This window comes from Lissotriton vulgaris, chromosome 5 (genome assembly GCF_964263255.1).
Source record: "Lissotriton vulgaris chromosome 5, aLisVul1.2, whole genome shotgun sequence".
Lineage (NCBI taxonomy): Eukaryota > Metazoa > Chordata > Amphibia > Caudata > Salamandridae > Lissotriton > Lissotriton vulgaris.
Window position 1 is genome coordinate 1,412,830,521 of NC_141693.1, and position 15,398 is coordinate 1,412,845,918.

The 15,398-nt window shown below is 46.1% G+C and overlaps 1 protein-coding gene across 1 annotated transcript in view; it reads right to left on the reverse strand.

Annotated features, from left to right (window-relative positions):
* Positions 1–12,542: 12,542 nt before the first annotated feature.
* LOC147712668 (uncharacterized) overlaps positions 12,543–15,398 on the reverse strand; it is a 151,970-nt gene continuing 149,114 nt past the window's right edge. Inside the window, exons 3-4 of the mRNA XM_086919680.1 lie at positions 14,074–14,215; positions 12,543–12,633 (exon numbers count right to left, since the gene is read on the reverse strand). Of these exons, the coding sequence (XP_086775806.1) occupies positions 12,543–12,633; positions 14,074–14,215 (233 nt within the window). The remainder of the gene's footprint in view (positions 12,634–14,073; positions 14,216–15,398) is intronic.

A 15,398-nucleotide genomic window follows, 5' to 3' on the forward strand; every position in this document is an offset into this window, starting at 1 on the left:
CCACAAGCAACTCAGGCATTCCCACAAGGACAACACACTACACCACACAACCGCACACAAGTACAGCTCAGTGCTCCCATATTCACCACACCCATTCAAACTGTTTGCCCAAGCCAACATGTCCAAGTACCAAGCGGAAGAATGCACTTAAATTAAACCCAGTATCATGACATTTGGAAACTTCACCAGATAACATCCGGACGTCTTCCAAACACAATGATGCAATCCCACAGTAGATTTATACTGAAAAACTATTGACACAGTTCAAGAAAAAACACAAAAGCAGTCCAGAAATACAACCATTGACCCAAGACCATGGCAACAGGCAAAGAAGTATTCACGTACATCACACTATAGTATCATTTGGCAAGATTAGGCCGCGGAAGAAACACTGCCATTTTTTATATGTACACGTTTCTTAAGTCGCCTCCTTTTCTACACAATGACTTTCTCTGAAACCACATTACTTACAATTCAACTTCGGAAGTACATTGTCACAGCCCCTTATACATTTAATACAAGACCTGTACACATATTGTGAAAATGTTGTTGTTTGTTATTCGTCCATTAGGAGACATGGCTATCACAAAAGGAAAAGGGCAATGTCAGCCTGGCTAAAACCTCAACATGGAAGCATGGATGATGTTATTATATTCCATGCTCAAATCAGAGGAACACTCTGCTGTCATTGCTGTCATCATAATTTCCACGTCTACATAGCTAGCACTTCCACTCCAACCCCCTGTTCTGGTCTGAGACAGCAATGATGGCTTCTAGCATCCAGGTTGTGCTGCTATGCTCCCAAACACCACAGTCTTTTCTTCCTGCACCAAGTAACTTGCACCACATGTAACTGGTGCTGCACATTGTTTTTTTTTTTTAATAGTTATTTTTATTAACACTCATTGACATGAAATATGCAGTACAGAGGAAGCAGTGCATTAACAATTAATGGAGACAATGAGTGACAGTTCTTAGCTAAATTACATTACAAAGTCAGGCTATGGGGTACGGGGATCATCCTGGTTAATGCTTGGGGAGGTGCAGATACCTTCTCGATAGGAGTTCCACAACCTCCAAATTCTGGACCACCTTTGGGGGCAACCCCGGGCTGTATAGATGGTCTTTTCTCCATACATACACCAGTTAAGATCTGTTTCCCAGGCCTTCACCAAGGGAGGTTGCGCCGCTTTTCACAATCGTGCAATGTTCCTCTTTGCCAACATTAATCCCAGCGTAACCCACTGCGTGTGGTGGTTATTCAAATCGGTGGGTTCCCATATATTCAAAAGGCATCTACTCGCTTTGGGCGGAGGACTATCGTGAGTACTGCACTTAAAACATTGTGTATTTTCTGTCAATAGGATCGTACTTGTTCACATTCCCAAATTATGTGCATAAACGAACCCTCTTCGCCGCATCCCCACCTATACTCTCCTCCCCCAGCTCTACCCATTTGTACCAAACGAGGCCCTGTGAGATGCACCCTATGGAGAATTTTAAGTTGCACTAATCTGAGTCTTGCTGAGGATACCACCTCCTGCCACTCTTCATCATCCAGTGCAATGCCATCTCATCCATTTCTCCTGTAGGGGTGGGGGGGGGTATGCCATGTTATGGATCTGTTTCTTATATGTTAATGATATGGTTTTCTCAGGTAGGTGACCATATAGCAGCCGATTATCCAACGGGGCGGATGCAGGGGGGGTTCCTTTAGGAAGGTGTGATCACAATGCGTGGCAGATCTGTGTGTATGTGAAGCAATCGGAGTCTGCTAGCTCGAGTTGTTGCTGTAAAGAGGCAAATGCATTCACTTTGCCCTTCTCCCACAGATCTTTAATATGTGAGAGCCCGATGAGTTTCCATCAATCGAATTCCTTAGACTTCCATAGATTACCCAGCTGTTAGGAGGCCTGTCAAGTGATATTGGTTAGGCTTGGAATAGAGTGCCCTGTTGTCGTTCCCTCCCGGTAGAAGCCATCTATCCTTGCCATATCCTGGATCATTAGGACAGCCATTAGTACCGTGATTGATGACTGCAAGATGTGCAGCCTAGTAGTATTTCTTGCGCTGGAGGCCTTTGATTTCTTTAAAATATGTCATTGGAACAGGATCTAATGAATTTTGCAGGGCATACAAAAACCGGGGTAATGACATCATCTTAAAAAGAGCCGCTTGGCCCATTAGCGAAAGGGGTAGTGTTTTCCAACTCGCTATATCGCGTTTAAGTCTCTGTAGCGGCGGAAGAAGATTTTGGTTAAAATGGAGCGTTTGGTCCGAGGAGATAAAGATTCCCAGATATTTGAAAGCCGTTGACTTAATTTGGATTGGGCCATCTCGTGGTGGAGGGGAGGATCCCCTGGAGGACTTAAAGGAGAGACTTATTCCATTTGACGGAGAATCCAGAGCATCCAAATGTTGCCAGGATGTCTAGGACTGCCACCAGGAATTTCCTGGGAGAGGCCAGGTAAAAGAGGATATCATCTGCGTATAATGAATTACGGTCTTCCCATTCAGAGGACCAACACAGACCTGGTATTATTGGGTCCCTCCGAATCCATGCCGCCAACGGTTCAAGGGCTAGGGCAAACTGAAGGGGGGAAAGAGGACATCCCTGCCGGGTTCCTCGACTCAGAGTGAATTTAGCCAACTTTTTATTATTGACCACAATTTGAGCCCTGGGCTCTGAATGTAGGAGGTGCACCCACTGAATGAAGACTGGGCCAAACCCAATATTTGCAAGCACTGCTAAGAGATATGTCCATTCGATACAAATGCCATAGTTGAATCTAGCGACACATTATAGCTGTTCCTTGATTGTGGCTACTCTCCCTATAACGCCATGGACTCTGCGCAAATTCAGCGCTGTTTTACGATGTGACGTAAAGCCAGACTGGTCAGGATGCACAAGACTCCCAATCATTTTAACCAAGCGATTGGCAAGGAGCATGGCTAGAATTTTGAGTTCTGCATTCAGCAGGGAAATCGGCCTGTAGGAGGCACAGTCGATCTTGGGTCTACCCTCCTTATGGATGGTGACTATTGTAGCTACCCTTTGGTCCACTGGTAGCATCCCCAGCTCTTTTCTTTCATCAAACATGGCTTTTAAATATGGGGCCAATTTGTCAGGCCTGAGTTTGTATAGTTCAATGGGAAGACCGTTTGGACTGAGGGCCTTCCCTGAGTGCAGTGATCTAATGACCTTCGATATTTCGTCCAGCGTCAAAGCACTGTCTAAAAAGTCACAGTTTTCTTCAGACAGTGTGGGGAGCACTATGTTTAGCAGTAATTTGCGTGAATCATCCTCATTTTAGAATGCAACAGTCGTGTATACCGCACTGAAGTGACTGGCAAACTGAATTACGATTTCTTGCGGGTCTGTTATGAGTGTACCACCCGTGGTCCTGAGTTTCGGGACCAGTCTACTTGCCCACTCCTCTTTATCGAGATAGGCGATTAGCTTCCCTACTTTGTTGCCCAGGTCATAAAGTCTGCCCAGGTTTTCCCTTCCCAAACCTTTGGCCCAGTCAGTCGCCAGCGCTCTGTAGTCATCTTTTTTGAGGTGGAGTAATTGTAGTGTCTCTGGTGTGATCTCAGTTTCCAATTCCCTTTCTAGCCGGTAGATTTCTACCTCGGCTTCTGAGGTTTCTTTTGGTCTTTCTTTCTTCATCCCAGCTATTAGTGACAGGGCGTGTCCCTGTATTACCATCTTAAAGGCCTCCCATAGGGTGTGTGAGTAGTTCACTGTTCCCTTGTTTTCTTGGAAGTAATTTTCTATGGCTTTGAGGGAGTCTTTATGGATTGTGGGGTCCTGAAGATACCACAGGTTGATGGGGCAGTTGTCCCCACCTTTGTCTGGCTAAGGACTATGTGTACCCACATTGGGGAATGATCGGAGATGCCCCTGGCTAGATGCCTAATTTCTTGGATGTGAGCAATTTGTGAAGAGGAGACCAGGATGCAGTCTATGCGGGAGAGGCTGTGATGGACCCCAGAGTGGAAAGTGTGTTGGACTTTTCCTGGGTTGTATGTTCGCCACTAATCGACTATCCCCAGAGCCTCGAGAAAGTCTGGTAGCCATCGAGATGATGGTCCTATTTCACATGGGGTGTGATGATCCAGCTCGCCCAAGACCACTGAGTTGAAGTCGCCTCCAATTCCTAGAAGTCCCTCCGGGAGCAAGAGTAAGATGGTGCTCAGATATTTAAATGTGGTGCTCTGCAGGCCAGGTGGTATGTAGACAGACATGAGTGTTATACTATGTCCCTTCTACAGATCCGTGACACCTATATGTCTGTCACGGTCATCTGTCTATGTGGAACTCACGGCAGGGGAGAAGGAGTCTCTCATTATAATGCCTAAACCCAGTGAGCTGGTCGTGAAACCCGCATGTGCCGCCATTTTGTATCCCCATCTATGTAGCGCCTTGCAGGAGTTTCCTACCAATCGTGTTTCCTGAAGCATTATAATGTCTGGGGCCAGACGTTTAATGTTTTTGTAAGACAATGCTACCTTTGACCTTATCTCTGAGCCAGTTGACGTTCCAGCTCATTAATTTAACACTTTTGTTCCACTGTGCACTCATTGAGACTAGAATAGGTATTAGCTACCTCTGCATCAATGTCAACTAGTCTTGTTGATGTTAAAACCAAAACGATAAACAACTACAAACCCTAAACCCAACCACCCCCCACCCTGCTCCCCTGCACGCTGGGCATGGAACTGCCCATTTAGAACTTGCAGAGTGCCTATCGCCCAGCAAGTGAACTAAAAGAAGAAAAATATGGGGTGCAATATCCCGCCCCCCTGTCCCCCTTCCTGGTCTCTGCTGTGTAGTACCCAAGAAAGTCATACCCTACTGGTCCCAGTTTTAGTCACTGGGAGAAGACTCTCGTCAGATTCAGGCAATTATTGGTCCCAGGAGTTTTCCCCACACAGGTGGTTACTCAGCACAGACAAAAGTGTATCTGTCTCCCGTCCATGCCCCCCTCCTCCTTTTTGCAGGGTGTCCGGCATGCCGCCATGTTTGTGGTGGTCAGGGCCTTGGTCTGTCCGGTTGTCAAGCCATTCGGAAGCTGTTTCTGGTTGTTCAAAGATCCAAGCCCATCCCTCTGCCTCCACTCGAAGTCGTGCCGGGAAGAGCATTGCATATTTAAACCCTCTCTCTCAGAGTTTTTTTTTTTACCATCAGAAATGATCTCCTCTGCCTCTGTACCATCTTTGTGAAGTCCCAAAAAAAGGTGATTTTGGCGTTGTCCTAGTAAAGAGGGGGAGCCGTTTTAGCATTTTGGAGGATCGCATCTATGTCCCTGAAATTCAGCACTCTTGCTAGCATCGGGCGTGGGGGAGCCCCCGGCTTCGGACAACCTCCTGGGAATCTGTGCGCCCTCTCTATGGCAAAGAATTTGCTGACGCCTTTAGGCTGCAGGTGATTCAGGATAAGTTCTTCTACAAAGAGGTCCGGTGCCTGCCCCTCTGCTCTCTCCGGCACCCCCAGTATACGCATGTTGTTTCTCCCGAGGCGCCCTTCATAATCGTCCGGTTTGTGTTCAAAAAGATTTGTAAGTCATAAATGTTTCCTTGGAGTTGTATGATGTCATCCACTAGACTCACAGTGGTGATCTCCACCTGTTTAACTTTCTCATTGATTTTGGTGAGGTCAGCCCGAATGAGATTCACTTCAAACAAGATTGTGTCCATCTTGTGCTCCAACAAGGTCTTGACCCCAGTTATCGCCTCCATAACATCTTTCAACGTAAGCTCCTGACTCTCCCCTGCTGGGTCACCTATGGATTTCCCCCTGGCGTCTAAGTCTTGCAGCGTTTCTTTTGGGAAGGCATAACAGTCTAATTTATTTGTTTGGATAGCTTTGGGGCCCTTCACACCTGTCATCTTGGTCTTCTCCATATTTGCTTCCCAGAAGGCCAAGGCCTTGGCTTTACAATCCCTTCGCCCCTCCAAACTCCTGACGTGCAGTATGGGGTGAAGTAGAGCTGTCACCGGCAAACTGCACAGGCGGGGACCTAGGTGAGCAAGACTGTGGAGGGAAGGAACAATAGGAGGGGAGGGCCCAAGTCGCTGCCCCTCGAGCATGCGCTCTCTGGGTTAGTGGACAGTTTCAGGCAGTGAATGGAGGCCCCCAAATCCGATCCACATTGTCACCCACAGTTGTGCATTAGGATGTCTTAGCCCCACAACCCGGCTTGTTCCCTGATACCAAATCGTCAGTGTTTTCACCATTCAACTTCAAGAAGCTGACTGCCATCCACTCGGACACCTTTTCTAGGCAACTGTTTAGGTTCATGGAAATAGAATCCAAATCTGGTGACAGAGTGACAATCAATTGGGTATCGTCCACATAAGATACCATCTTAGAGTAAAAGGAACAGATGATATCTGATAGAAGGTGGACATTAATTGTAAAACGTGTAGGGCTCAGAGACGAGCCCTGCAGAACTCCACAGTACAGTGGATGGCTGGACAACAGGTAGGGCCTACTTTAAAGCTTTAATTTTCTAAAAATGAAACAAACCACTTGAGCGCCTCCCCTGTAATACCAGCTTGTTTCAGTCGGTGAAGAAGATTAGGATAGGAAATCGTGTCAAAGGCGGCACTCAGACCCAGGATTGTTGTTTGCTATGCTTTATTTAAATGTGTACTCTTGCCAAAAATTGACTCAAGGATTCATTTTGGACTAAACAATGGCACAAAATAACAGATTTGCATGCCACATAACTATGCATAATTGTGTGCAGAAATTTTGCAGGATTATGCGAAAACTAATTACGAGAATTTTTCGCATCACTAATAGTTACAGGATCCTTGCCAATTGCTTTGACCATAGTGCCAACACAAGCAGAGTCATTGCCACTGATCACGCTGCACTGGCCGTCATGAAATATGAAGAATGCCGTTAATGAGTATTTCTTAGACACTGCATGCTGTTCTCCTCAAACTCAGTCAGCCTTAATGCACTCACCGGGATTCTTGCTTGTCACATAACACATGTCCATCTAGCAATAAAACCAGCTTCTAAGGGATATATGAGCCTAGCACATGTGACACTTAAATTAAAAAGGAGCAATGTACAGCCACTGAAGTACACCAACACAAAGCAGGCAGAAATTATTCTCCAAACGCATAGACGTACTTGTGCCACAGTCTCCTTAATTGCAAAGTCATACTGTCCACTTACCAATAGTTTCCCTTATGCGACCATTACTGTTGAATGTATAACTGCCTGAAACTCTGTGGGTCAATCAGAGTTATATTTACTCTAAAGGAAATTCCGAACGTCTCTAAAGTGCTGTCCTTATAATACTGTTTCCATAGCATAGCCCTTAAGCTTCCGACCAAAAACATCTCGGTTTATTCCTCCCTTCAGCCTTGCCCATCTTCATTCGGTTCCTCCTGCCCAGCAGCCTGGGATTACACCACTTGTCTCTTGATTTGAGGGTGGGTGGCCCCAAATAAGTCCTTTGAAGCCACAGGGCCATCTTCCTTCTCACGATAGGCCTCCTCCTCTGCCATACACCAACATTCTAGAACATTTTTCACTCTAACCATTCGAGACACCGCCTCAGATTTACAGGGAATGGGGACACATGAAAGCACATAACCATTTTTTAAATTATTAAATTAATGAATAAAGATATAAGTTTGGCTTTGATTATGCATGCTCGGAACTGAATTACCTCTAAGGCACTGGTTTTATGAAAATTCTGCATATTCTTTTTTAAAACATCAGAAGGTTTATTCGCATGTTTTCCAGGCAATTGTGTTCAGTTTGTGGTTCTCTTGGAAGGCAATTTGCACATGCACATTTCTTGCATGTCCTAACTGCAGGCAATGATACTCTTCTTTGGCCAATTGTGCTAAACTGTTTTGTGTTCTCATATCCTGTGATTTTCAAAATCACAGATTGCAGTTTAGGAATGGTACTTTGCAAGTCAGAAATATTTTTCTAGCTTGCAAAGTCACTGCAATGGTTGGAAGGTGGTGTCTCTCTCCTCCTTTCTGAATCGGAATGAAATGGATCAATGGTTTGTGAATTGAATTGCATTTGTGAACTATTGACTGATTACTGACAAGTGAATTCAGGTGCTATGGGTTTGTAACAAAGAAGCAGGTTGTCAGGAGAAGCTTTCATTTTCAGAATATCAGCTACATGCATTGGGACAAGAAGGCGGTGGTCCAGGGAGCCACTGCTTGCTCTTTCAATGTCACAGCCCACAATTTATTTTTTCCAGAGTGCAGCCCATGTCCCTTTATCGAACGATGGCCTAAATGGCTGCTTCGATGAGGCATTAATGTCCTTTGGTCCAAACGGGATTCAGGTATTATTGGAAGCATTAGAGAACTTTAGTGGAAATGGGGTCAATTGCATTCTACAATTTTATAGGCAGCAGTTCCTGGAGAGAGCATGCTGCCAAGCGTTGAGGCTTGGACCAAAAACTCTTAACTGTGCAAGCGGTGGGAACAGTGTTACTAAACACAAGTCTTAAAGTTGAAAAACAGGTGGCATAATAGTGGTAGATGTGGGAGAACTTTGCTTCATTCCTGTACAGCATAGTTGCTACACCAAAGAGAAATTTGTCTAGCACCCCACTACACCTCTCTTTTTAAAAGCCCCAACACCCAGTGTTATCACTGATGCTTCTTGAAGGCCACAGTTCACAAATTTCTGAATCAAAGGGGTTCAAGCCACGATCCATGATCGAGCCATCCCGGCAAACAAAACTGGGCAGAAGTATGCAGGGTGGAGAAATTGAAGCAGCTTGTGATGGTGGGTTTTATTGTGGGAGCGCCTCCCATAACAGCAATACAATAGACACAGGCACATTTAGGAATTCTGTAGTGGTGTAAAACATTATCCCACAAAAAGCGAGTAAGCCTTAGGGTGGTCTTCCTCCAAGATTTTGCCTTCCTCCTCCATTTTCTTCTGATTTTTTTTTTGCTGGCATTAGGAGTCTGTGCACTTTACCTCTCCTATCCTGTGCTAAAGTGCTTGAGGTCTCTCCTCTAAACATGATGATATTGCCTTGTCCCCAAATGGCATATTAAATGATCTTGTAAACCCCTAATAAAGTTGAAGCCCTGTAAATGTAATTCTACTAGTTGGCCTGCAGCACTGATTGTGCCACCCACTTTGGTATCCCCTTGAACATGCCTCATGCCTGCCACTGCAGAGCCTCTGTGAGCAGTTTTAAACAGCCCTGTTGACCTGGCAAACCTTTTGCCAGGCCCAAATTCCTTTTTTATACATGTATCACCCCTAGAGTAGGCCTGGGCAGTCCAGAGAGCAGGGGCAGGGTGCAATGTATTTGAAAAGCAGGACATGTACTTTTAAGTTTTACATGCCATGGTAGTGAATTCTGTTAAATTCCTTTTCACTACTGCAAGGCCTCTCTCTCCCACATTGAAGTTGCTTTATTACATTTTATATGTGTAATTCCCAAATGGGTAGAGATGAGCAGTTCATATTTGGTGTCTCTGGAATCCTAATTCAAAATCCTAACTTATGGTCAGATTTTAAGTTACAATTCTGAAAATACCACGGTGAGAAAATTGGTGTTTATATTACCCTACCCAGCTAATTCCAGCAGCCTGTCTCTGGTCACATGACTGGGTGTAGTTCGTAGTTGAGATTTATTTATGCCCCTAGACAGCCACACCCGATTTGAGATTAGGTGTGACTGGATGGGCCATCACTGGTAGGATGGGAGGGAGGGAACAAGCACTTCTGGACCCATGGATCATGTGCCAGGAAGAAGGACTGCTGTGCTGCTGAAACACTGCCACTCTGCTGGACTGCAGTCTTCTGGACTCCTGCTTAGCTGTGCCGGCCTGCTGCCCTCCTACCTGGGGTAAAAGGAGTGGACCTGCATCTCTTGAACCCAGAACCCAGAGTGACTCCAAGTGCTAGTTTGCTGGGCTCCTGAACTAAAGTCTCAGAGACATAACAGGCTTCAACCAACGAAATCTGAACCTGGACTCTGCTATCTGTGATTATACCCTGCCAAGAAGTGCCATAACAGTCTAGACCCTTGGGAGTGGGCTTGAGGTGCTTTGCCAGCCTCTATGGATCCAGTGGAACCAATGCATCACCTCTTCTGCATGGCGCAAACACCTGAGCAGAACAGATGCATCTGCGTTCCTATGTGGTTTGGACCAATCTGAAAGACTCACGCCGCAACCCGTATCATCTTTGGAACTGCCTCTGCGAAATTCATCATCGTGCAGGCCCTCACATCTTTCATCAATGACAGCCTCGACGACAGCCCCAGACTCTGTATCACAGCCTTGCAGCTCTTCTGAACCCATGCATCTCATTGATTGTGCGCCGCATCCCAGATGCCAGACTTCTCATGATAAGTATCGTCCATAGAATCCTCACACTGCAGCCTCACCACATCTCGCAATTGATACATCACATCGGCTGCGCCAAGCATCTTCTATGCGGATCCACACAATGCTCCACAAAACAGGATTTAATGTACTTTCTTCTGTGGGCCTAACTGGGTCCCTGTAGCTGACTCCAACTCCATTGTGATTGACCTTAACTTGTCACTTTGTCCCGATTCAGCACAGCACGATATCCACAATTGGTATTTAATGTCCTTATGTGCCATTTTCGAGTTCTACTAATTGGATTTTTGTCGTTTTGATCTTGTCTTATTTATTAAAAATCACTATATATTTCTAATACTCTTGTGGGCTCCTTTTGTGGTTTGTTTTCGAATGTATGACCGTACTATGCATACTCATACCACGGTTTCCATTACAACGAGGGTATGGCACACGTTACCCTTAACATGACCTACCATTACATTGCATTCTTTCATACACATCACCTTTACCACGCCTGCCGTTACAATGCAAAGGCATGCGTGCTAAAGGCATAAACTTGATAAAAGTGTCTAAGGTAAGTTACATTACCCTGCCCTAAACCCTAAATCAGTACCACTGCATGACCCTCCAATCCCCAATCCTTTCCCTACCCTAAAGCCTAAATCACTAGCCCTGTACAACGCCACTGACCCCCAATCATTTTCCTACCCTAGATCCTAAATCACTACCCCTGCATGACACCCCTGACCCCCAATACTTTCCCAACCCTAAACCTTAAATCACTACCCCCAATCCTTTCCCAACCCTAAACCCTAAAAACTACCCTGCCCCACCGAGTCCTCTCCCTTCCCTAAACCCTAAACACTACCCCTGCATGATCCCCCCAACACCCCAGTCCTCTCCCTACCCTAAAACACTACCATGCATGACCCCCAACCCTACCCTAAACTCTAAAGCACTACCCCTGCATGACCCTCCCCCTAACCCCCAGTCCTCTCCCTACCCTGAAACACTACCCCTGCATGACCCCAGGGCCCCTTTTACCCTAATATAGTAACCCCCATCCCAGGCCCAATCCCCCTTACCTGTCTCTCCTTGTGGTTCCAGCTTCCTACGGTCATCTGAGGGGCATTGCACGTCATTGTGAGGAAACAGAAGAGCCTCTGTTTCCTCACAACAATGTGGATTTCCTATATTTCTTTACAATGTATGTGCTTTTACCTTACATACCTTTACATTTGTTGTAAAGAAATGCTTAATAAAGACTAGGCGTTGTTACAACGCATGCGTGGTACCGCTTGCGTTGTAATTGCATGACGGGTAACAGCCGCAATGTAATGGCTGATTCCTGTGTTTTCACTGTGTTACTATTTGAACTGTTACACAAATAATATATACATTTTTCCTGAGCTAAGCCTGTTTGTTCTGTGTCAAGCTACCCGTGGGTTGAGCAAAGGTTAATTCAGGGTTTGCTTGTGACTTCCCTCTGCGAAAAAATGTGGTTGCTGCTTGAGAAATGTTTAACCCCCCACCACAAACAGTAACCCCTATTTCTTACACTGGTGGCAGCAGTGGTATTGAACTTGTATTTGTGCAGTTCCATACAGTAATGCTGTGTTACACTACTACCCCACAAAAATGATCTAAGACCAATTCAGGTTAAATTCTTCTTAGTTATCCATTTTGTTTTTTTTTTAAATGTTCTCTCTTTCTGTTGTGCTTGAATCTATCTCTTCAAGCAGGGAGTTTGAGCTGGCAAACATGGAGTCCTACACTCTTGCCCAGTACAAAGAGTTCTGTAAAGAGAGGAGACTTCCAACCAAAAGCATCACCAGCAGTAAGGTGAAATTGCAAAAGGCACTGAGGGACTGGGTAGAGGTCCAGCAGTCTCTTGCTACAGCAACTGAAGGAGATGAGGAAATGGACAGCCTAAGAGAGGATTTGTACCTCAGTCCTGAGAGCCGCCAGTCTGCTGAAGGGCAAGACTTGACCTCTAATTTGGAGCTCCATGCTAGCTCAGGGAGCAATGAATCTTTCAGCGCCCTGTCCCCAGAGGAGCTGTGTGGAGAGGAGAGAGTTGAAGCTGGAAAGGGCCAGACTAAGGACGGCAGAGAAGAAACTGACCAAGGAGGCAGAACAAAAGAGCTGAGACCTAGGCTGAGGCTGTGAGGGCCTCTGAGGAGAAACATTTACTACTGGCTTATGAACTGAGTTTGAAAGAGTTGGATCTCAATGCCAGGCAGGCAGATTCTAGCAGTGATGGTGGCAGCATACCTGCAGTATCTGAAGGAGACAAAAAGGCCCACATCCAAAAGGATTTGGTGCCTAATTATGTAGTGCAGATTAAATTGACAAGTGGTTTACTGCCTATGAAGGGTTCACAAGATCCCATAAGTGCACTAAGGGATAGGAAACACATGCCTATAGGGGGCGGGCACACTTATTTTGGAGGTTGTGGACCAAACTAGATACTTTCCCATGAAAGCCAGCTTGATAGCAAAATTTGGGGTTGCTCCTGAAAGTTCTGCTGAAGATTTGGTACAGCTAGAAGCACCCCAACTAATCCTAGTTAGATTTTGTAGACTACTCCAGCAAGGCACTGAATGGTTGGGTGCAGTGCAGCAAGGTTATTGGTTAAAATAGGTTGAACAATCTAATTTAGAGAGAGCACATGCTCAGTACTTATTTTTAAGAGCTTCACTATCACCTAGTTGACAGCAAGTTGTCTGACAACAGCAAGGTTGATGAGGAGGCAAACCTCTAGGCCAGCTCCTGAGTGTCCAAAATGGCATCTGGCGTGGATTCCCAGAAGGGTAGTCAGGGTTCCCACCAGAAGAAAGAAGGGAGAGGAAAACTTAAAATAAGGAGTTCAGAAAAGTCAGCAAAAAAAATTCCCAAGGGAATAACAGTAACCAGTCCCAGTCTGAGCCTAAGAAGAAGGAGTTCTTTGGCAAGGAGACAGGGAGGTTTATACCTCAATGCACTGAGAGCTACAAGTTTAAACACTCCATGGGTGACTTTACATTTTCCAAGTGGACACAGCCCCACACTGGGGGGCAGACACCTGGGTTGGCGAGTGTACCACTCAAGTAGGAGCTAGTCCTAGTTAGCTTTGGGGAGCAGACATAGGTGACCCTTGTTTACCTATGCGATAGGGATATGGTGGCAAAAGCCCATATGTCTCCAAATACGTCTGGGCATAGGCAGTGGGTCACCATCAATGGCCAATGGGGGGACGCTCTTAGTGGCACAGATGTCAGCATGACTATTATGAAGTGTCAGCTGGTGCCCTCAGAGCAAGCCTCCATAACATTTTCCACCAAGTCATAGTTGCCGACAATTGTGAGAGTCACCAACCAGTACCTCTAGCACCCCTTGAGTGGAGTAAAAAAAAGTAGCTGTCAGCCCTGCCACACATAGATTGTCTGTTGTGTAATGACCTGGGGCACACTATCTGGAGAGAGGTAGAGCTCAGGTCATACCTGGGGACATTGGGATTGCTTGAATAGGTCTGTTTGGCCACAAGTTCCATGGCTGCCCGGTAAGGGAGTCAAGGGTGTCCGGAGCCTGGAAAAATAGACCAGGCAGTTCCCATGAAGGAAAAGCGAAAGGGGAATGGGAAACCAGCCTCTGAAGTTCACACAGTTTAGGTTGATTGGGGGGGCACCTTATGAGGATGCCCCGAGTGCAACAGAGAGGACATTGTGGCCCTGGGTGACTTGCCTGAGCTTGCTGGTTGGCAAGTTGAGGATGGACTTGAAAGGGAGGAAATCTGCAAGGTACAGAAACAGTGCCCCATCCAAGAGGGCTTGAGGCAGCAAGCTGAGGCCCTGGCAGCAGGTGGCACCACTGAAGATCACCTGGTCTATTGGGAGAATTACCTCTTACATAGCAAGACTAAGGCACCTGGATCTGAGGCAGCCTGTGTACTGGTGGTCACCCAGTGTTACAGGACCTTCCTATAGTGTTTAGCTCATGACATGCCCCTGGCAGGACATCTGTGACTTGTTGCCTGCTTTTATCAGCCTTTGATGAAAATGGCCTCAGATGCATTCCGTAGGTCCAGACCCACCTGCAAGGCCAGTGGTAAGTCACGGGAAATGCTCAAGGTTCACCTGACCCCGCTACCTGTCATTGGACCTCCCTTTGAGAGGTTAGGCATCCACATTATAGGACATGGACTACCAAAGACAGCTTTGGGCAACAGGTTCATCCTGGTCTTGGTGAACCATGACACTCGCTATCCAGAGGCCATTCCTCTGAGGATGATGACTGCACCTGCAGTGGCCAGGGCCTTGATGGGAATGTTTACCAGTGTGGGGTTCCCCAAAGAGGTAATGTCTGACAGAGGCAATAACTTCATACCCGCAGACATGAAGTCTATGTGGGATGAGTGTGGGTGAGTTATAAGTTATCCACATCCTATCACCCTCAAACCATTGGTCTGTGGAAAGAGTCAACATACTATGAAGGGCATGGTAATGGACCTAACTGATCTAATGAGGTGTAAGTGAGACATCCTTATTCCAAGCCTTCTTTATGCCTACATTGGGGTGCCATGGAGTTTAGCCTATTTGAACTCCTCTATAGACTCCCTGTCAGGGAATGTTTGCCTTGTGAGAATGGGGTGGGAACAAGGCCCCAGGAAACCCGCTCAAGATGTGGACAGCTACATGCAGGCCCTCCGCACCCAGATGCACTATTTCTGGAAGAAGGCAAAAAGTAATCTTGAGGCCAGTCAATAAGGTATGAAACTCTGGTATGACCAGAAGGCCACTCTGGTGGAGTTTCAAAGTTAGGATGTGCCAGGATAGTTCCGGCAGTAAAATAGGTGTAATTGAGGCATGTTACCCTTGAGGACTATGTGACTACAGGGGCATGCTCCCCTGCCCTCTGAGTGATAGGACCAATATCCCAATATGGGAACAGCAGTCCTATCCTAAGGTGAGTGAATCTGCTCACCGTACAAGCAATTTTAGTGTTGCATGTGCAACATACATGTTACCAAGCCATTCTAGTTATGATTTTCTTATCAGCCCGTATACTTC